Source organism: Coffea arabica, chromosome 6c (genome assembly GCF_036785885.1).
Source record: "Coffea arabica cultivar ET-39 chromosome 6c, Coffea Arabica ET-39 HiFi, whole genome shotgun sequence".
In the NCBI taxonomy this organism is placed as follows: Eukaryota; Viridiplantae; Streptophyta; class Magnoliopsida; order Gentianales; family Rubiaceae; genus Coffea; species Coffea arabica.
The window spans coordinates 21196600-21219699 of record NC_092320.1 but is presented as its reverse complement, the minus strand read 5'-3'; the positions used below and the strand labels follow the sequence as shown (position 1 = coordinate 21219699).

General features: G+C 34.8%; 1 protein-coding gene and 1 long non-coding RNA gene across 10 annotated transcripts; both read right to left on the bottom strand.

Annotated features, from left to right (window-relative positions):
* Window positions 1-10358: 10358 nt before the first annotated feature.
* Window positions 10359-11450, bottom strand: LOC140008011 (uncharacterized). Its single transcript, XR_011815427.1, has 2 exons — window positions 11314-11450; window positions 10359-11171 (listed from the first exon to the last, which is right to left on the bottom strand). It is a non-coding gene; the product is annotated as an uncharacterized lncRNA (long non-coding RNA).
* Window positions 11451-12286: 836 nt separating this feature from the next.
* Window positions 12287-20431, bottom strand: LOC113693676 (transcription factor-like protein DPB). Of its 9 annotated transcripts, none has more exons than XR_011815978.1 (11): window positions 19455-20431; window positions 18941-19020; window positions 18678-18721; window positions 17261-17323; window positions 16992-17138; window positions 16777-16845; window positions 16535-16633; window positions 14295-15750; window positions 13980-14077; window positions 13075-13736; window positions 12768-12854 (listed from the first exon to the last, which is right to left on the bottom strand). XR_011815978.1 is itself a non-coding variant. In XM_027212273.2 (9 exons), exons 1-9 carry the CDS (start codon window positions 19709-19711, stop codon window positions 12620-12622), a joined length of 1059 nt encoding a protein of 352 aa, XP_027068074.1. In that variant the 5' UTR covers window positions 19712-20430; the 3' UTR covers window positions 12287-12619. The 9 variants fall into 9 exon arrangements, 2 of the variants coding, with proteins under 2 accessions (XP_027068074.1, XP_027068073.1); XR_011815980.1 differs by having other exon boundaries at window positions 13075-13145; XR_011815977.1 differs by having other exon boundaries at window positions 13075-13145; window positions 13579-15750.
* Between the last annotated feature and the right edge of the window lie 2669 nt (window positions 20432-23100).

Here is a 23100-nt window from a genome sequence, read left to right as displayed (position 1 = left end):
CTACTTACGTAGCTAGATCTCAAGCCATTGACGAAGGCAAACTTTTTCTTGAGCAATTGAGCTGGATCTTGACTAGGAAAGAGATCAGCAAGCCTGTCTTTCAGTTGCTGCACTTATTTATTTGAAGTAGGTATTGTTACAGACAGAATTACAGACACAAACAAGGTTAATTAATTACCTAGCTAGCATCATATTTACCCATGAACCATACCATATCAACTTACCCTAAAGGGTAAACCAAACTTACATTATATCAAAAAAGACTTTTGAGCTCATCACCATGAATACTAGCCCCATACCACAAATTTGAAGCAACCAATCCAGGAAAACTCTCAGGCATAAACAAAAGATCATCATCCTCACGGTCACATGTTCCATATATATTGCAATCAGCTCTTTCTGGCATTTCATTTTTGGGTTGCACCAGTGGTTGTTGAACTACTTGATCATCCTCCATAGTCTTCAATTCAGTAGAAACCTCCTCCTGGCAGCTGCCACCGACACTGTCTGTGTCCGAATACTTCGTGGGGTCCGGCATATCGGCATCTTGGCCAGTCAGTTCTTGCACCAAAGCTCTAAATTCTGAGGCGCTAGTCTTCACCTTCATGGGATTTGATATGTACACAACCTTGACTGGCTTTTTCTTGTTTTTGGGCTGTTTGTTTGTCTTTTTCTGATTTACGCTCAGCATTTTATCCATTTCACTGAGTGAAGCAGAACTTGAAGTCAAAAGGGTTTCTTTTATGGAGGCTTTGGGTACAGTGGTGATGCAGAAAAGGGAGGTTTCCGGGAAAGGAAAGCAAGGAGTGGGAGGAAAACTGAAGGAAACAGAGGTGTCCTGATAAAGATATTTGGAAAATTTGTAAAGAAAGAAAAAGACAAAGTACGATATAATGATGGTAAGCCCAGGCTCAACTAAGGGCGCGTACATTCAGTGTTTGATTTGATTGGGATCACTGGACGCGGTTGGATAACTGTTAGTACAAAAAATTAATGCAGCAAAAATAAAAGTAAAAATTTACACACAAATCAAAAGGGCCAAAAAAGGGATAATTTTAGAAACCTTCCCCGAAATTTTTTATAATTTCACTGAGCTCCCTGAGATTTGAAAAATTATACTTACCTCCCTTGATTTGATTGTTTTAGTAACAAAATCTTAAAATACAAATATCGACTTGGTCAAATTTTTAAATGAATACCCAAAAATGCCCTTGTATAATGAGTTTTAATTTATTTTCCTATACCATTATAAAATTATCTATTATAATTATAAGAAAAATATGCCAAAATTTTCATGTCCATACCTACTATTTCATAAATAACTATAATAATAATTTTATTACTATGATAGGATACTTTTGATGGTACTTTATTATAGATTTAGATTTATAAGATAGAAAAGAAAATATTGAAATAATTCATTTAGAATTTATGAATTTTTCGAATAGTAGGATTATCATAATTTGGTAGTGATTTTGGGCGATTTCTTTTTGATTATTGTTAATTTTAGTGCCACAAAATAGAAAACAAAGATCAGCAAAAATATTGGATTACATATAAAACTAATTGGTCAAAAAAATCACTAATTTGACATTTGGTTACAATAGAAATTAGAAACAATAGTGATAGTTCTATAGTTTTATTGGTGAAAAATTAAAAAGAAAAAAAGGCAAAATTGAAAAAATGAAAAAAAATTTAAAACTCATTCTAAGTATAAGTGTATCAAATAAGGAAATTTTATTAAAATATATTTAAATGATAAGAGAGGTATGTATAATTTTTTAAACTTCAAGGGAGCTATCAAATTGTTAGAAATCTCAGGGAAGGTTTCTGAAATTATTCCAAAAAAAATATACGAGGCCAGGAACAGAAGTGCAAAAGTTCAACGTTGGAACAGTACGTTTTAATCAAGAATAAGTGATTAACAAAGAACGGCACGGGAGGTTTTAAAAGTTTATTAAACAATATATAGTAACATTCTTCAATTACAAAAGTCGAACTACTAGTCTAGAGAAATAAAATCATAAAATATATTTCAATACTAATATCTAAATATAATCCAACTTTACTTTCTAAATGAACATTGACACAAATTCTAATCTAGTAACCAAAAAAAAATTCCAATTCTAAAACAACTAAAATTTTAAATAATTTGATTTAATTATTTTGACGTTGCATCTTTTAAATCAAACTCTTCAATGGTGTCTTTTCTAATGCCGTCACGAGCTTGAATTGTCATTGCAATCTTTGTAGCGGTATAACTCATGTGCAAATTCAATTTGCAACTAATCTTCACTTTCTTCTTCACGCATGGGGTGGATTAAGCTTATATTTTGTACACAATTCGATAGTTAATCCCGCTTAATTAAAAAATTCATCAGTGTTCACCCATTCATCATTAGGACCATCATATTTATGATAATCATCTAGACAATTTTCAAGAAACAACAAATCATATCTTTCCTTTTTCCAAAAATTTTTACTACAAAAATTTGCAATTCCACAATTCTAAATAATTTTATCTATCCTACCAATAAAATCAACAAAATATTATTCAAATCTTCATTCAAATAGATATTTTCTTTGAGAAAGTCCCTATCCATGGCAACTCACATACAAACTTGCATAACTTCACAAAATTTAAGTGTCTTCCTTGCTAGAATTTCTTAATTTTCTTAGCCTCCCTAGCTTCATCCTTGATCAAACTCCATTGTGGAATCAATCACAATAATTTGGCAAGACCGTTTTCCCTGGTTATTATACAACAGAAGGATTTTCTTATCGTTGTCAATACTAATAATTTCGACAAAATTCCCTCTATCCAATTAGGGCCAATTTTTTCTCTAAAGTCAATAAATGAGTATTCCAAAACTAATCCTTGTGGTCCAATTTTTCAATATACGGGCATTCCATCACAACTGTACATTTCTATAATACAAACTACTTTATCACAAATTTTACATACCCTCCAGGCCCCACAAACATTCCAAAATCAAACTCTTGAATTAAGAGTTTCGATACCATTTGCTAGCCCATAAAATCACAGAGCGACAGTAAAACTAAAAGCTTACACACAAACAATCAACAAGATGAACTAACCGCACGGCTTTCTTCATCAATGAGCAAAAAGGGACATCCCGAAACTAGAAACAAGAGCTCAACATTGGAACAGTGCGTTCTAATCAAGAAGAACAAAGAAAGGCATGGTAGGTTTTAAAAGTTTATTCAATCAATAGAATAACTTTCCTCAATTACAAAAGCCGGACTTCATGTCCGTAAATAGAGAAACGGAATCATAAAATTTATTTCAATACTAACATCTAAACATAATTCAATCTAAACTAACTTTGACACCTATTCTAATCTAGTTTTCAAATAATAAATCCAATTCTAAGACAATTAAAATTGTAAATAGTTTGGTTTAATTATTCCAACAATATTGAGCCAATGTCGTTGTCCATATAGAAACTTTGTACACTATTCAGCATTTGCTAGTTTATGCTTGTACCGTGCAATAATAATTAATTGGATTGTAGTGTAACCCTTTAGGGGAAAGAATCAGTCTTCATCCTATTTTATTGAGTAGTGGCTTTTTGGATTAATGTAACTGCACCCAATTTGTAAATTATTTGGCTAGCTTGTGAAGGATACAAAGCTGCTAGTTTGTACACCATTCAACATTTGCTAGTTTCTCTTGACTTTTCTATCAGTGTGGAAAAACAGAAAGTACTAATCACACAGTCAAAAAGTTTGCCGGTAACAAATTTAAAGAATATGAATAATCATTCCCCAGATAAAATTGATGTCAGTTTTTCTCTATTCTTTTTGAATTTTTCCATTCGAGAATTTACATACAACTACGATATTCACAACAAAAATATTAACAGTAACTCACTGAGAGAAAGTACATATGTCATTTACAATCAGAGGGGAGAGTGTTAGCCTTTAGAATAATGTCATTTTGCTGTTCTTGAAGTTTTGTAGTACGTTTATTTGCACCTTGGATACTTATGTTGGATATTTACACCACAAAGTTATGAAAACATGCATGCCAAATTGCCCTAACCTCTCATTAATTCCTGATTAAAGTGAGTATATAAACAAAGAACTAAACTATATCACACCAAAATGTAGAAAAGATTAGTCATGTTCTTAATAGATAAATAGTAGTTCTTTATTTAATTTACTAACAAAATATTCCTTGAACTTACCTTTAAGCATAAGTAGTGGTATAGCATTTTGTTAGTTTTGTTACTAAAGTATTGATTTGCACATCTCAAAAGTTCTTGCACAACTTTTATTTTATTTAGATCGAAATAAATATATGAACAAAAATATATAATATGAAAAATATGCAGTAGGCAAAAGCAAGAGGGTAGGCTTGGAAGAGAATTGTGTGCCAATATTTTTGTTTCACTTTTGATATCACTCTTTATGACAGGAATTAAAATGAGGTCAGTGTAATTTTTAATATTAGAGGATATTTAAGTGAAATTGTCAAAAACCTCAGGGAGGTTTCCGAAATTATCCCAAAATTTATCCCACTTTTTCACATTTTAATTTGCTAATCCTAATCCGTAGACACGCGCCCTGCTTGGACACGTCAACTTCGTACAGCAAAGGTGTGCTATCCGCATATTAATACACCACGTGGCAAGACAGTAGCCAATCCCAATCCAGACATCACGCTTTCGTCATAGAATGATGCCATCATGTCGACTTCAGACCTCATGCGACTGCTTTGGCTTGGCTTAGCATCCACGTGAATGGTACACATTTTGGATGCTGATCTAAATATTTACCCTAATTTACTATAGTTATTTTACAAAAAATATTGATATCTGTCCAAAACATATAAAAACATCCTGTGTTTTCTAAAAATTCACCAAATCCCTTCCTCAACATCTACCACCGACAACCTTTGCCATCCACTACCGGTACCCTAATTAATGTACTTTTCTTTTGATTTTTTTCTTTTTAAGTTTGCAGGTATTTTAAATTGTTACTATAGATGGTGTTGCAAACAAACTTTCTTTGTTTTTTTTTTTAAATAGACCATCCAAACAAACCCTAAGTTCACTAGGAATGTTTTTAGTTTTAAAAATAATCACCATGGATTTTGGAAACATGTAACTCAATTAGGAGTGTAAACGAGTCGAGTTTAATCAAGTAGTTCGCGAACTTGCTTCGCCAATGGTCGATTCAAACTCACGTTGACTGAATTCAAACTTGAATTTAAGCAACTTGAACTACTTGACGAGTGGAGTTTGAGTTTAATATGTGAAACTCGAAACCTCATTGAGTTTAATCTGGTTCAATTAAACTTCACATATATATATATTTTGTTAATTTTTTTTATTAATTAGTATCAAATGTCTCGATTAGTATCTATTTTATACCTTTTGTATAATTATATAAAAATATAAATTTATATTTCTTAAATTCGATTATACTGAATTAAGCTCAAAACAAGCTCGATTGGGCTCGATAAGTTAGAATTCGAGCTCAAATTCTAGTAATATAAAATAAAATCGAGTTCGAAGTCAAGTTCAACTTTCAAGAGTTCGACGCGCTCGAACTCGAACTTGAGTTCAAATTTTTTAATTCAAGTTTGATTGGACTCGATTACACCCGTAGATTCAACAATAAAAATTAGGAAAACATTTGTTTTGAATGGAACGAAGGAACTGTAGTGAAATTACATAGATTATAATAACCCTATGAAAAACTATAAAATTTGGGAAGATAGTGGTTTTTTTAGACATAAAATAATTGCGACTGGCTAGCGATACTTAGAGCACAAATTTTCCTACTAGAGCGATTTACAAGTTAATGCCACTATTGTTGACATTCAGCATCAAGTGTCTGACTTCTTAGCATATTTTCGACATGATTCACTCCTTGACTCATCTTCGTCTGCTGGACCAGACCCCTCCTTCTCCACCATTTCCTTCCTTTACTTTGTTTTTGCCTCAAAAATTGAATCTTAAACTCAATGTCCCCTTTTTACGCACGTACACCATTTTTCTTGTCTTAGCCCTATTTGATAACTTAGTTCAATATTTAAATTTAATATATTCAGACCAATTGATAATAAAAAATTAAACATTTGAATTAATTAAGTAGCACTGAATTTTCTAAACAAAATTTGCTTCCAAAATTATGTGATAAATTATTTATTTATTATTGAATGTGATATGCACTCAAACATATTAGATTTAATAATTAATAATTCAATAATTTAATGGATTCAGATTTCAAATTTCAGATTTCAGACTTCAGTTTCATCAAATACACCCTTAGTTAGAGTTGCAATCAAAGTCCCATTCACATTCACTTACCAAATTTTTCCCCAAATAATTGTAAGGGGAAACCCATGAAATTTTAGCAGTCGATGCTTGCAGTTGAAACAAGAGTTCCATACATTTTATTGCTGCAGAGATGGTAATGGCGTCGGTTTAGCGCGAACCAAATGAGCATCCAAAAAAAATTAGAAAGGGTTTGTCACACGATCGCTGTTAGGGTGTTGATGAATGCGTACCGGTTGTGAAAGTTTTATGTACTTAAATTTACCAATTGAAAGTCGGTTTGAAATTGCTGTAACTTATGCTGTATATGTATGGCAAACCTTGTTAAATTTCGTAGTTGGTTCAGCGGACAGATTTATTCTACAGTAATTTTGGAAACTTCAGTAATAAAATCTACCATCTGTTTCTTTCATCAACATATCAAAACCACAAGTAGAGCAAAACAAGAAAATGACAACACTCATATTCAATCATTTGTATGGAAAATAATGAGTAGATAACTCTGTGGTCAAGACCAAAAAATTTCGTCAAGAACTCGTGCATATACAAATTTCTGGTGGATATTCATTCAACGATTGCACATAGTGGGCTTTTTCTGCGGTTGTTTTCGTGTCGAACTTTACAAGACTTATTAGATTGCGTGTTTCTGTGTCTATTTTTAAGTTGAATACTGGACCTTTTTTGTTTCCTAGAACGCCAAAGTATACATTCACTTTCAAGATCGATAACTTTTCCACCAAATGATTAATGATATTTATTATGCAAGACAGCTTTTCCACCAAAGAATTAATTATATTTATCATCCAAGATTAACTTTTGTCTGACTATACTACTTCCATCAATAATATTATTAAGAGAAAAAGGTCAAAATATATATAAAAAAAAAAAGGTTAAGATGCAAAATTAGTGATGAGGAATTCATAGCGAACAATAGTAAAAGTAGTTGTAAAGGCTGCATCACAGTTCACATCATCAGATTGTGATCAATGTAGAGAATGTGATCAGAGGGAGCTCTATCCTCTTTTTTGTCAATTTCTGAGAGAACTCAGACTTTTAGCAAATAAATCAAAATCCCGAATAACCTTCAAAAGTCGACAACTTTTGAAGGCGTCCAGGGGACTTATAAACTAACCCCCCATAGTCGATGTGGGATAGAACCTCCACAGGAACTCTATCCTCAAAGGATGCTAAATAATGATGGCTACCATAACACTTATGATGGCTACCATAACACCTATGCTGATCAATGTAGGCTAAAGAATTTGGTGCATGGGCGTTCAGGACAAACTAGAGCTTAGAGCAAAAAGTTTATTGTTGTCCAGTATGCATTTATTTATGTAAAGTTTTCGGTATCATGTTTTGATCACACCTAAATATGTAATCAACAAAAATGCTACGTTTGATTTGAATTTTTTTTTATATATATATATAAAAAAAAGATATTCTAGTTCTTGGTATCTTGGGTTGTAAGATATAAAAAAAAAAAAAAAAAAAGCATAGAGCTAAGGAGTTTTGATTATCCTTCTAGAACTATGGTTAGATCATCTCCATCTACATCAATTATCTCTTCCATTGACGGCTTCTTTATTCCCACTCTTGTCCTTCTTATATAATTTTACAAAAAAAAAAAAAAAGAAAAAGAAAGAAAGAAAGAAAGGGACTTGGGTGGTAGATAAGATCACTAGTTCAAGGATCTTGAAGTTAGAATTCTGCAGTTCAAATCCTTATCTTTTCATAACTTAATATTTTTTTGCTTATTTTTCTGTTCTCATTTCTGGTATACCAATAACTTCATTTTTATACTCAAGATCGCAATCATGAAACATGAACCTCTATAATATTTAAAAGACATGATGACATGAGGATCCTCTGATCATCAGTATAAAAAGGTAAATTACTTGAAAAAATACAGTAAAAGAAGACAAAATTCACAAACACCGGTCAGAATGAGCATAGGTAGAATAACAATAGAGTAGCATTCACCTTCTGGTCACTTGTCCATGTCTTTATAAACAAGGCATGGCAAGAAGACGGCGCAGCTTTAGTTTTCAATGCTGTTTTTCGTCCTAAATTTGCCAAACAAGGATTTTCTACTGCATTCGTTGATCTTCTACTAGATAAAATAACTGCTAGTACTAGGATGTCACCCTTGTAAATTTTTTTTTAATCTTTGTTAATAGAACGGCAACACTTGTATTATTTTATTCTATAGGAAAGAAAAATCTTAATTGAGTTATATAAAACGTTAAAGAAAAGAGCTATCTAGATTGTATGCGTCTATTGACACTATAATTTTTGTTTTAACTGCTAAGTGTTAAATTTGAATCCTCGACCTACAATTCACAGAGAAATTTAAGTTTTAATTTAACAAGTTGGTTAAAAACAAGTGGACAAGTTGTCTTTGCCCTTGTATCGTTTGAGTCATATCAAAAGAGTTATCTAGACCGTATGCATGTATTGACATACTATAATTTTTTTTTTAACTATTACGTGTTAAATTTGAATTCTCAACCTGTAATTCACTGAAAAATTTTAAGTTTTAATTTAACAAGTTGATTAAAAACAAGTGGACAAGTTGTCTTTACTCTTGTATCGTTTGAATCATATCAATTTGTCCTTGTATCGTATGACTCAAATGATACAAGGGCAAAGACAACTTGTCCACTTATTTTTAACCAACTTGCTAAATTATATGAATCACAAACTGAAAAACAAATGTTTCTTTCATAACTCAGCGTCATGCAAACAATACACTAAGCAGTGCTACTTTGTTAGTACGTTGGTAGTTGAAACAAGGACGTTGTTGCCGACCCCTAGGACGCATTCATTACTCACACTCGTCATGGTCCACCAAGTTTCTGTCATTTTTCAAGACTAAAGGAGATAGAGATTTCATAAATATCTCTGGGGATGAAAGACGTTAAATAGCTGAAAAATGGACCATTTTGTCTGCCTCTCATGTGTTGCCTCTGTCAATCAATTCGTTATTTGATGCTTTCCACAACTCCAGCTTAAATTTATGGAACTCAGCAATTACATTAATTTCCACGATCAATCATCATATGTGATAACCTGAAACTTGAGAGCTAGGCTTTTAGATGGAAGAAAAAAAAATTCAGCACAAATTTAACATGACAAAGTACCAATTACATGCTTCAAACATGATCATGTAAAGTTTTAAGGGAAATGGACACAGAAATTAGTTTTGTTGTTGTTGTTTTTTTTTTTTACTTCCTGCTAAATCTCTATGGGCCAAAACTCTGTAACGTACTCAGTCCAGATACCATACTTTTTATTTTGCACGTCCCAAAATATTTATCATATTTTAAAAAATTAAAGTAATAAATTTTACTTTTTGTTACACTCTTTTTCTTTTATACATCTTTTTAAGTATGAGATGCAGCCTGCCAATTCATATTTTTCGAATTTCAAGGCGTAAAGTTGAAAATATTTAAACAATTAACATGACCTATAGAAACACGCCAAAATTAGCAACTTGAATTCCGAAAACTACAACTATGTACAAGGGAGGAAGTTTCTAATCCCAAGCTGGCTGCTAAATCAAGTGGATCCATGAATTCCATGGGCGATAATTGAAATTACCATCCGTTGGCAAGAACTTCTGTGTGTGAGTTCCTCTTCTACCTCAATGAGGTGATTCAGGCTAATTTGATTACCACTGTTGTGTGGAAGCATTTTAAATTGAGCTGGCACCAATATCACCTGGCTCAATAATGTTTGAAAATTTAAGGTTTTGTTCAAGAACAATTTTTCAAATGGGACATGTAATCTCTTCATCAATTGACTTAAACACCATCACTGCAGAAGGACTGGAAACTAATGTGTCAATACCGTAGCTTGATAAGTTTTTTAAGTCCGCAGAATTCATGGAACTTGTGTTCCTTTTCAGAAGTTAGAAATGAACAGTTGTGGTCAATAATGGAGTTCAAAGGCTTCAATTTTGTAGTTATATTCTCACTTAATTTTAGAATGAAAAACAATGGTAAGAATGTAAATGCTCTACAAACTTTGACCAAAATCAACAAGGTGTTTTATCCAAAAATATATGTATATATATTTGAATATACAAACACAACTATGCGACTAAAGTGTCACTACTCACTAGATAGGATGAAAAAAAGGGCACGTCTCTTTGTTCTCATATTTTCGCTCTCCTTCCTGTACTTAATAGTAATACATCTCACAACCGTACTATTTCGCAAAATAATTTAATAATTTTCACTCTCCGTGTTTATCAATTTTTTTAATCAAACGTCAATAATTTACACCTACTCCTACCTCTATAACATCGGAAAGCGGATCGACTCAACTAGGTCGTTGAAAATTGAACCAAACTAAACCAACCACTTCTGAATCAGACTAGTGCCCTTTAACGCCCATTGGATTTGAAGAAGCCGCGTATAAGCGACGATTAACCGGAGATAAGGATTGCACCCCCCACTTCTCACCCCACAAAGGCAACTTTAAGGGCCACTGTGGTTGCCAAAATGTGCAGCAAACAGCAGCTTCGGTGCTACCCTTGAACCAATTTAAAGCATGTCGGTTTGGATAAGTGGAAGTGAGCGGTATAGGATAAAACACACAGGAACAAATCAAAGCATCCTGTTATACACGGGACATCATCAGGCTGTAATCGTACGCCTAATAAATGCTGCATTTAAGCTCCACGCCATTACCTTTAACAGCACTGAGTTTCCTAAAGCAGTGAAACAGTCTGGGGAACTCGTACTACTAGGCATGGCAAATGGACCATAACAGATAGTGATACTTCTCCTAGAATTGGTCCATTTTTGCACGGAATACTCTGTTTTGGGACCAAGAAATTAAGAGAGGGCAGGCCACCTGTGTCGAAATAGACGGAGGCAACGACAAGAGAGGTTATGGAGGACAGAAAATGGTGAGGCAAAGAATTTGTTACAATATCAACAAGAAGAAATTTACCAATGTGGTATTGCCAAAAACTAAACAATCCCAAATTGCTTACCTAGGCGATCCTCAGCCCAAAGGGAACAGAAAGTTCTACCCAATTCATGCTTCCCAGTAGCAGTGCTAGGTGCCAAATGAGCATAGATATATAAAACTTTTGATTTTGGCTTTTATGCTGTTTTTGTCTTCTCTTCATCTCTGTAAAACTGACTGAGTCTGTAATTGTGCATATTTCTGATTTTTAAACTACTAGCTCCAATGCACAACATGAAAAACGTGCCTCATACCTGATTGGCCTGTATGACAGCAATGAAAAATAACAAGATAACTTTGTGGGTCAGTGAGACATAGGGATGCCGAACCACTCAGGCCAGAGTCACTCTGGCCCTCCCCCTGCCTCTTTGGTTCTTGTGTAGATTGAAAGATCAAATCTCCGACTTGTGTTTTCAATCAATGTTTTTTGAAAAATTTAGCTAAAAGGTGCACAAAACACCCGTTTAATCTGATAACAGTTCAATTCTTTTTAGTTCTGTATTGATTCTTTTGAATCTATTCCTTGCTCTTAAACGTGGAGTAAAAATAGGAGTAATAATAATACAACAATTATCGTGTCAATGGAGAGAGAGAGAGGGAGAGAGAGAGGCTAGAAAGTTAATTATGAAGCTTCTTTTGAAAGGACAGTGACAAACAAGAATTGCTTGACAGTTACTACTTTTATCGCTTCCTTTAAATGATTAATCACCAGGGATTCTCAAGTGATGATCAAACAGGCCTACACAATGATTTGCCCTATCCTCTCTTTAAGTGTGAAATTAAAAGAAAAAGGTTAACTACTTTGACAAGATAACTTGATGACTCAACGATTAGCAGATGATCAATCAAACATTTCCTGATAATGGAGTTGATGAAGCCTTTGAGCTCTGGATAATTGCCAGAAGACAAGTGATTCAATTTGAAATTAATGCAGTATGGCACAGTTAAAACTACAAGATAATGGAGTATTTTGAAAAAAAAAAATTGGCAGCAGGATGGACGGCCAAACTTCAAAAGTTGATTCAATAATTCTTCTGCACCTCAAAAAAATAAACTATAAACGATCCAGCATTGATTTGATTTCCTATTAGGCTAGATGCCAAATAAACTATAAAGTACCACGAAACAATTACAAATGCCTATGCCTGATTCCACAGCTACAACCTTGAACAGTTAATTATAATAAGAAACAACAGTTTGCTACTTCTCTTCATTTTGTGGAGCCAAAACAGTAGGAGGTTATGTAGGACACAAAAAGCCCACCCGGTTCTGCCTAAATATGCTACACAATATACAAATGTGAAGAGACATGGCAGTGCTGAAAGTGCCAACTAATGCTCATGTTTGACACGCGCCTTGAGTATTCCAGGAAGGGGAGGAGAGGTGGGAGGCCTAGCTGGTATGCTTGGTATAGAAGGTTGATGGACTTGAGGCTGGAACACATTGGCCATGGAACTTTCACCTCCATCAGCAGAAACATTTTGTGGCACATTGTCACTCTGTGGCCTCTCACAAAATTTCATTGCTTTGAGAACATAATTATCATCATGTAGCTCAAAAGGAGTGCTGCAATTAATATATCAGACAAAATAAAGCGATTATGAACTTCAGAAGGTACTGGATTGCCTATCAGAACCGTTGCAGTATTGTATTTAGCATGTATGCATATTTACATCACAAACAGCATTTATAACCAGCAAATCTCTCATGCATGAGTAATTTATGAAGGCCTCATACATGCTTTACTCACACTTTCATAACCTAAAATTGTCATAAATATGCTTACCTATTGAAATCAAAATGCACCAGCTGCATATCTTCTGATATTTCCACCTCAACCGTGGCATGAGGACGAGTCTAAAATTTCACAAAGAGAAGAAAACCACGGCAATGTTAGAAGTTTTGTCAAATAAAAACATAGAGGAGTTGTAAGTGTCCTGAATCTATGAACTCTAATAAACATTCGTAGCCGTCCAATAGGAATCATTACTACAAGCTCTAATCAACATTTGCAATTGTCCAGAGGGATTCATTGCGCACACTAAAATGCACTGAGGTAATCACATTAAACCTTTCAAACAAGCAGGAGATTTCAGTGGAGGACTAGCTCTTTTCGAAGCCTTGATATACCTTCCATTGCTTAGTGTATGATTTGGGATAACATGATAAAATTCGTTGATTAACCACTGGCATCAGTTGATCACATTCATTATTTATCTGGAAACTCTCAAAATTTTTAAAATTTAGTTAAAACTAACTGAAAAGCAAACATAAGCTTGTGCCACAATACTTCTCAGATCTCAAGGACTTCTCTTCCAGACTATCGCCATCCTCAGCTTGAACACTCCAGACCAACCAACCACAATTTTATCTTTATGTAAATCTGTCAGAGCTACTATCGTGTCATTTGTTGTGCTCTACCCTGAAAAACATCTCACCAGTTGCAGCCTATAGAGGACAGAAAAGAGGGTAATTATGATGAAGTTTGAATACAGGTAAGGCCATTCATCCTCGTGGCTCAGAGTATTAATTGTTTAGTTAGAACTTTTAAAGGAGATCAAGTGATTAAAGCCCTTGAACTCTGTAATGATGGTAAAGCGCCTCAAGGTGGTGACACAATGATCTTCTGGCAGAAATGCTATTTAGGTGGAAAAGGAAGACGTTATGGACCTAAATAGGTACTTTAACTACCATGAGATGTTTGCCAAGTGCCTTACTGCCATCTTTGCCCATCTCCAAAATAGGCCATTAATGCAACACAAAGAAACATGCGGCATAGGTCCATCAACCTGATGCAGTCATTTCAAAATACTATTGTCAACCTGTTAGCTTTGAGACAGATAATTCTCCAGATTAAAATCACAAAGTCATCGTGCACTTTTGAATGAAAGCAAGTCTTAAAATTTACAAATGGATGTTGACACAAGGATCAGGAAGGGAGGGAGGTTGGTCCTTGGAAGAGTGACGCTAAAAAAGAAATCACAAGAAAAAAAGCAGGCTTATTACCATGAAAGCTGGGGCATCCTTCTTGACTCGGTCAAAAGATGGGCTTTCATACCAACTTGGTGAAATGATAGTGTTTTTGGTGTCCTCCCAAAAATTCTCTATCTTAACAAATGGCTTTTCATATGGTATCGAGACAGTAAACACTCTCTTCCTTGCTCTTTACTTTAGACAGGATGATTCAGAAAGCAGAGACAGGCAGCAGTGCTCAACTACAAGTTGGAAATCATCCGCCTTTTATTTAATAAAGGCATGTATTTTTTTGCAATTTTAACAGAAGATAGGTGAAAGCAAGTCCATTCTGCTATATCTTCAAACTATGTTAGGTCTCTTGCAATTGTTAGCAAGAATAAGGTGTTTACTTTTGCAAGAAACTTACGATAAAGAATTTGAGTGCCGGGAGCTCAGTTTAGGGGAAAGCATGAAGAAAGAGGTAGGAGATTTGGCAGAAACTATAGGACAAGACTAGCACCTTGACTATCATGAAGGACTAAAATTACAGTTACTCCTACCAAAAGAAGAACATTATACTAATGAAAGCTAAACTTCTTACACACTTGTTTGCTCTTCATTGAAGTCCCATTGGAACTAATTGAAAACTAAAAGCAACTCCCTAGAGGGGTAGATCATTGAAAAAGGCACTTAGGCAAATGGGATCTGATATCAACAACTACTGATGCTGGGTGTGAAGAGTTTAAAGTAGTTTAAGATAGCACTTCAATGGAAGTCTTTAGGGAAAGTTTTCAAGAAACTGAGTTTCGGAGAAAAATTAAATAGCAGCAAGCACTTGTGGAGGTTAAGCAGATAGGCAGATGAGGTTTGAGTTCTTATGTAGCTATAATGCAATGGCATCAGAAAAGCTTGGTGGTTTGAGAAATAGCACTTGCTTTGAGAATGGCAGAATTACATTTTGCAAGGACATCAAGTCGTGATAAAGCTCTAAAAGACACTTATCTTCATTTAGGAGTGCAAGGAATATGAGTTATGTAGATTAATTTTGTGAGCATTAACATTACTGGTTGGTGTGGCAACCAGTCTTAAATAGTTACAGACCAGAGAATGTAAATTAATTAGATATTTCTATAACCTTTACGAGTCCAATGAAAAGATGGAAGCTACAAAGGTTGAAGCAACATTAAAGTTGCCTTCTGTCTATTTTGTTATAAAAGTTGGTAGTCATCCACTAGAAGTATGTCATCCACTAGAAGTATGCCTTCTAGTATGTCACTAGAAGTATATAAATTTCTTTAGAAGCAGATATGTATAACTTATGCACCAAAAGAAGTTGCATTTTCTGCTTAGGGAGGCTACTCAGAAAAGCATCCTAAAGATGATAATTTGAAAAAAGAGAAGGGAGATTCATGCAATTTCCCATTGAGTGTATCAAAGAGTATAGAGATGCAAGGAATCTTCTTTTGATTGTCAACTGCATGAAGCATTTGGAATTCACTTTCACCATCTGAGAAATGAGATACACAGCAGCAATATCAGAACCAGTAAGAAATTCTTAATTCAGCTGAGATTGTACAGGTAATGAAGCAGCTGCAATTCTAGACGATAACCCTCTGTGCATTTACTTTTGGGAAGAGTCAAAGAACTTGAACCATTTCAAAACTATAGCGATGAGAATATCTTCATCAACAATAATCTTTAAGAGAACTCCACCAAAGACTCCTACATACTTACAGTAAGATGAATAGTTCCGTTTTTCCTTTTTCTTTTCCGGAAATTTGGTTTTTTAATTCACTGACCATGAGTACAGGCTTGCCAGTGCCTTGATGCCCTTTTCAACAAAGTTGTACTACAGGAGAACTGCGGAGGAGGGGAGGTTCATATATTTCTTTTGCCAATAAGTTCAGAAAATGCTAAAAGAACACCTTTTAGTATCTCATCTTTTGGGCTTCACATGAAACACCAAATGTCAGATAATCTAAAGCAGCTAATTCCCATTACTGACCTTTATTGGAAAAGCAACTTATACTTGAAAAACAAACAAATTTGCACCCAAACCTACCGTTAGGAGACACATGAGTAGTGTATTTGAGCACTATATACTTGAATGCAAGTTTAGACATTCAGTCTAGTTAAAACACTCAATATTTAAAAAGGAACAAGTTAACTAGCAACTTTTCCTGATACGGCCACGGCCCGGGGGGGGGGGGAGATGGTCATCCAAATGCACAATTGACTAATCCTTTTGTGAGACCCTCATCAACAGTAAAGTGATAGTCAGGTATGTGTACCTGGACCAGTATAAAAGGTAAAGCAACACCACCACTGGGAGCATTTCCTGACCCATACAATTGTTCGTTGCGTTGTATGAGATTCTGAAGACCTACGTACTTCACAGGTGAAAGAGTAAAAGCAGAAAGACACATTAGTCACAAGTGAATCCAAAAAGGTAATCACCATTAGATGATACTAAACAACTGCTTGAAAAATCCAAGAAACTGATAAAAATGATGCTCAGACAGGTAATTCGTACTTGTTCCTCCAGTTCTTCCAAATAGGCTGCTTTCTTCTCAATCCTGTTCCTTAATCCAAGTCGCTCATTCTGCAATTGTAACCTTTTGATTAGTTTATATCAGCATGTATAGAGAAAGAATATCTCCCTGCCATATAAGGTCTCAGAAAAAAAAGGTAAACAAAAACTAGCAACTGAGAACAAGTACAATGAAAAGTATGCAATTAAAATCAAACCTTTAGCTCTTCAATATCATTCAAACTAGTACGTGGTAGACCCTTCCACTGTATTTCCTTTTTATCTTTTGAAATTATATCCATTGCCATAAGGACATTCAGAGCATCATACACTCTTCGTCGTATATTTTTTTCATCATATTGTTGCTGTACACATGTGAAGCCAAGTTAAAAAACACATTAGAAACCTTAACCAATTGTCATCTGTAATAAAAGATAAAAGTTTCCAAAATTGAAAAAATAAACGGACCAGAAAAAAGTAGACAAACCTGGTCTGGAGATGAAATAGTATTGTTGGGATCTGCAAATTCAGCCACTAGTTCATCTGCAACCTGGAGGGCAAAGATATATATATATATATATATATATATATATATATATATATATATTAGGCAAGCAATTTCAGGCTGAAATAGCAGAATTATAAAAAAGAGCCCAATCAAATCATTTCAAGCGAACGTGGTTTATAATTCTACAGGCAGAACTTAAGCTTAGTTTGAGAGCCCAAAAAACAATAAATCCCACCAATCTCAAAAGTTTAAAATATCCACAGGAAAGATTAAGATTTCATTCACAACCTCACATGAGATGTTATTCTTTTGCATATCAAAGAAAAGAATACAATTTCAACTGTCCTATTTCTATTATTTAACTTCTACAGATGAAGAAAATCAGGATGATTCTAGAATTTATTAAGCTGCAAGCTACTTATAGAGTTATTGTTTGATTTTGACTCATATACAGAACGACATAATGCCAAAAAAAAAAAAATAGTAATGCCTCTAGAAACAGCTTTTGCTTTTTAAATCTTTTACAATGAAATTAGAATTTCAATTTCTTTAGCCACTTTTTCAAGTGTGTACTTTTGTAGTTGCTCAGATAACAAAAGCTAAAGCAACACCTTCTTAGCCTTTCCTTTAAGACAGTAAAGACCCTTATTTCTGTGGCTCCAAACAATTAACATTCTTTGCAAATCATAAAGGTTTGGGTAAAATAACAAAAAACTCCCTGTGATTTGGCAAATATTCAATTTAACACCAAATATAGAAGGAAACACAAACAACTGAAAGAAAATAAAGCAATAATCTGTCATTAAAAACTCTCTTGGCGCTATGAAATATAACTTCTAGCCTACGAGTATATCGTTCTCAAAGATAAAGCCATTTGGCTAGGCATGAAAAGATACAAAGAGAACATGAAACAAGAGTGTAAAAAATAAGCCTAAAGTCAGAGAATAGATCTACAGAAGCAATGAATGAATTTGCCAAAGCTTTTTATTTGGGTCCCAAATTCATGAAAATTGTTAATCACAATTTTAGCTTTTATTCAGAAATAAGACTACTTTGAATAAAATATACTAGCCTGTTTGACTGAAAGAACTAAACTTCATTGTGGGTCCACATTTCCTAGCCTTACCAAAATCGATAATATGCAGTTCTAAAATAAGACAAGTCTGCATGACCATTTAACTCAATTCAAAGTAAAAGAACATAAACATTTGCAAAACAAATCATAAGTTTCATAAATTCACTGACTAAATGGTAACAACAAAAGAATGACAGCTAATGTCCATAAATGTTCTCAATACACATGCAAGATACATAATGATCAACTAAACTGCCAAAATGCATGAACTCAGACTGAAATATTAAGCTATAAAGCATTGTAAAATAGAAGGCAACTGACCTCATTGTAAGTAGTTCTCCCTTTGCTTTCTACTTTCTCACAAACTAGACAAAAGGGACAGAAGAAACACTAGTGAAAATTAGACCCGAATTCAAAAAGCTAAGCCAGAAATAGAGATCTCCAAAGAGCCAAATTTTGAAATTATTTGACAACTATGACGAATAAGCATTTGTATGATCTATATGCCTATCTATAGCTAAACAAAATGACTGCATCCTATGAAATAGTGAGATTCAAAAGAAAGGGTCATAAGAGATAGAAACCTTTCATGCTAAACTGTCGAAGCCCTCTACCAGTCTTATCCCCTCCAACTGCACGTTGACCTCTTTTCTTCTTCCTGTTACTGATTCATAAGCTGAGCATGAGCAATGGTTGCATTCAAAACTAACAAAGTTGCAGCCAAAACAGTAAGCAACAGAATATTATTTACTATCTAAAACAAGCCAACACCTAAAACTTCCAGCATATTCAGTGGCCTGTATAAAACATCCATTCATTACTCAGATTCTTTCTTCCCTTCTAATTTAGAAGAGAAGAACAACTACTTTTTCAAAGTCATAATCCACAATACAAGCATATCAGGGCACAATTGTTGGAAAAACAACTATGCTGTTTAGTCCAAAAGCTCATCAACAATTTCCACAATGGTTCATCACCAATTTCACTAACTCAAAGTCAACAAAGGGATGCTACCACACCATCACAAACCAGTTAAGAAAATTAAGCATTCAAAAACAACAATAAATTTTAATAAGAACAGAGAGTCAAAAGGGTTACCCAGCCGTCCCCTGAGATCCAGCATCATCACCTTGAATATCAAGGTTGTTTAACTTAAGGAAAGTGCCCTCACTGGCCGGAGTAGCCATTGCCGCCTCACTCCTGCTAGAGGGGGATCCTACACTGCCACTTGTCGAGACAGACTGGCCAGAAACTGTGGTGCCCCATGATCTGGTGGCTCCACCCCCTCCCCCATTCCCACCTCTAGACAGGGCTGAATGGTTCCTCTCTCCATCTTCTTGATTATTATTCACCATTTGCACTAATCATCCAATAAATGGCTCCAAAATCAACCAAACTCCAAATTAAAAACACAAGCAACAAGATTCTAGGTCTCAACAAAAGTCCACATCCGGATCATATTTTACACGGTAAAAACAAAGCCCCGCCAAAAATCCAGAATCAGACCCAACCCCACGAGAGAAATCAGCAAACACACACCAGGTTTCAAAGCAAGACCCGAAAAAGGTCTGTTATTCAGCAAGCCAAGGTAAAAAAAGACCAAAAATCAACTGGAAAAAATCCCAAATTTTAATGGCGGCCCAGATGAAACCCAAACAAGAAAATCGTGGGTTTTGAAGAAAACTATATAATTTTGCAGTTATAGGACTCAACGAGATGAAGAGTATAACAAAAAAAAATAGTACTGGGGTTTTGGGGGGGAAAATCCAAAATCCTGATATTATCAGGATAAATGTGGAATTCTAACAAAAAATCTCCCTAATAATACTACTAATAAAGATTTGTCAAGTAGCGGTTTCTTTGGCGCCGGGAGGATTGTGGGAAGAGGGATTTTTGCCACAAGAAAACAAGCAGTGGAATGGTGCTGAGGCAAAGGCCGTTGGTGAATTGGCGTTCTTTGTTGGTTTCTTTAGTCTTGTTAGACGGTAAAGGAGGGAGAAGGAGGGAAAAAGGACTGTCGAGGGTTTGTATTATTTTTTCATATTTCTTCTCCTTTTTTTCTTTTTCTTTTGTTTTTTGGGAGATTCTTTTCTGTCTCTTAACTGTATTTGTCTTTTATCTTTTCTTGCTTATCCATTTTCTTTCTCTTTACTGTATTTGTCCTTTATCTTTTCTTTCTTATCCATTTTCTTTTCTCTCTTCGTGTCTTTTGCAAGGTTGAAAAAAGAAAAGGTAAAGTTGAAAAAGAGCACTAGATTATATATGATATAACAAATAAGCGAGAAAAAATTACAAGAAAATTGATTGGACTTCTTCTATCAAGTTAATAGGTGTAAAAAAAAGGGAAAATGACCAAATTTATCCCTAAACTTTTTTCTAGTGTTGATTTAGTCCCAAATTTTTATTTCTGACCAATTTGATACGTGAACTTATATTGTGACTCTAATTAAGAACTTCCGTGACAGCACCACCATAGGACGTCGATTTAGTTCATGATAGACCAAATAAATAAGGGTATTTTGGTATTTTTGGATTATTTTCTTCCTCCATCACCGAACTCTATTGCCTGCCTCCCACCTCTCTCTTGGGACATGAGAAGCGAAGTGCAGTAGTAGTAAAATTTTCTTTTGAAGGACAATTGCCCGAGAAAATGATAAATCTTGATGACATTCAAGAAATCTAGCAATGAGAAAGATAACTGGAAGTATACTATAAACAACAAATCCCACTACGTTGAAATTGAGAAAGAGTTTAACGAACTGAGGGGAAAAGCCAAAGACTTCTAATATTGAACTTGGGTCTTTCAAAATGTTCTTATGCAATCACCTTTTTAATTATTTGAATTGCAAGATCTAGTTTTGGAATAAAAATCCTATCCTATGAAGTGAACTCGAATGGAAAGCTTTTCTCTCTTCCTTGAATCTAGGATTTTTTTTGCAAGATCTGATTTGGAAAGCTTTTCTCTCTTCCTTTAATTTGGGAACTTTGGCTTTTTATCTTTTGGACTTTTCTTTGATGGAATCAGATCAAGAGATGCAGCATTAGCAAGGAGATAGGAGAACAATAGTAGACAAAGAGAAGAGGGAATAGGTGGGGGTAGTAGTGGTGGCGGAGAGGAAAGTGGTGACGATGGTAGGGATGGGGGAGAGGTAAGGTAGGGGAAAAGGAAAGAAATTAAAATAAAAGTTTTAAAAATATCTCAAAAAAGTTTCAAATATTAAAGTACCCTAAAAACTAATGATTTTTTTTCTGATTTACTTGGTTTTATTAACATCAATACTTGAAGTTCCCAAAATACCCCTATTTAGCTATTCAATTAGAGGTTCGAGTGCTTTACACGGTGGCACCGCTGCAGAAGTCCTTAATGAGAACCACAACATATATTCATGTATCAAATTGGCCAAAAATAAAAATTACGGAATAAATCAGCCCTAGTAAAAAGTTGAGGGATGAATTTGACCATTTTCCCAAAAAAAAAGAGGCAAGTTGCATTTAAAATGAACAATATGTATATTATCAAAAACTTACTTATAAGCCGTTATTGTATTATGTATAATAGTTTTTGTACCGTGTGACAGCCCCACCTTCCCCTAAGGCGAACCAAAGAGGTTAGCGGACTGCCTGCCCAACTCTCGCCAGGACTAACGGGTCAGTTTACGTCGATCTAATACGTTCCGGAACATACCCACGCGCGCAAACAAGTCAAAATCACAAAATAAAAATAAAAATGAAAAACGCGTCGATGATGAACAATGCCGGACACGTCAGAATCCGGAGTTCAACCATACATCAATCCAACATATACATACATTGAAATTCAACATTTACAACCAAATGGCATGCCACAAAAACCATTCATCATGAATATACATGTTTGGTTTGCCAATCAAAAGAAAATGAACCCAATACACATTAGGGTTTCATTCAAAGAGCTATTCAAAAGATACATTTACATGAGCTCAACTTGCTAGTACAACCTTTCCAAAAGTGATCATTTTCCTGTAAGGAAAACAAATGGAATGGAATGAGTTTAGGCCCAGTGAGTTACTACCACATAAGCAACAAAGAGCATATAGCATGTCCTTTCAATTAAAGTACACAATTAAGGAATGAAACAAAACGGTAAAAGGATACGGACGGCTCTCAAGAGCCCATTTCCACGCTTACAGTCTTGATCCAACCTCATTGACCCTCCGTCAATGTTAAAAGTACCAAACCGTAGACCTCACTTTACTTCCATTCCTTCCACCCAACATACCCCAACCGGGCCCGCACTCCAATCAGTAACTTTTGGTAATACTCGAGTATACCGGAACCCAGAGTCTCATTACTACAAGATTCCCCAGTACAGTCCCCGTGGCATGTCAATTTTCACGACCAAACCCTCGCCGGCTCGATTCAATTGACTACCAACGGGGTTGAGCTCAGTAATACAGTAAGGCCGTTGGATATTCGTCCAAACGACACCAAATCAGGTTTCCATGAAATGGAATTCAATAACTCATATGTCAAGTTCAGTAATACAGTGAAACGGTAAACAATTAGTAATACTATCAAAAGAGGTGAGGGCGGTCAAGTACACCCTCACCTTAATCAATTCCAATATCCAAATAAGCCTTCAAGGCATCACAATCACATATAGCAAAGCCACATTGTAAGCATTCAAGTGAGTAGTGCACTCACCAATCAAGTAGGTGGTGTTTCATGCACCGCCGTCACCAGTACGTCGTGAACTACCGTCACG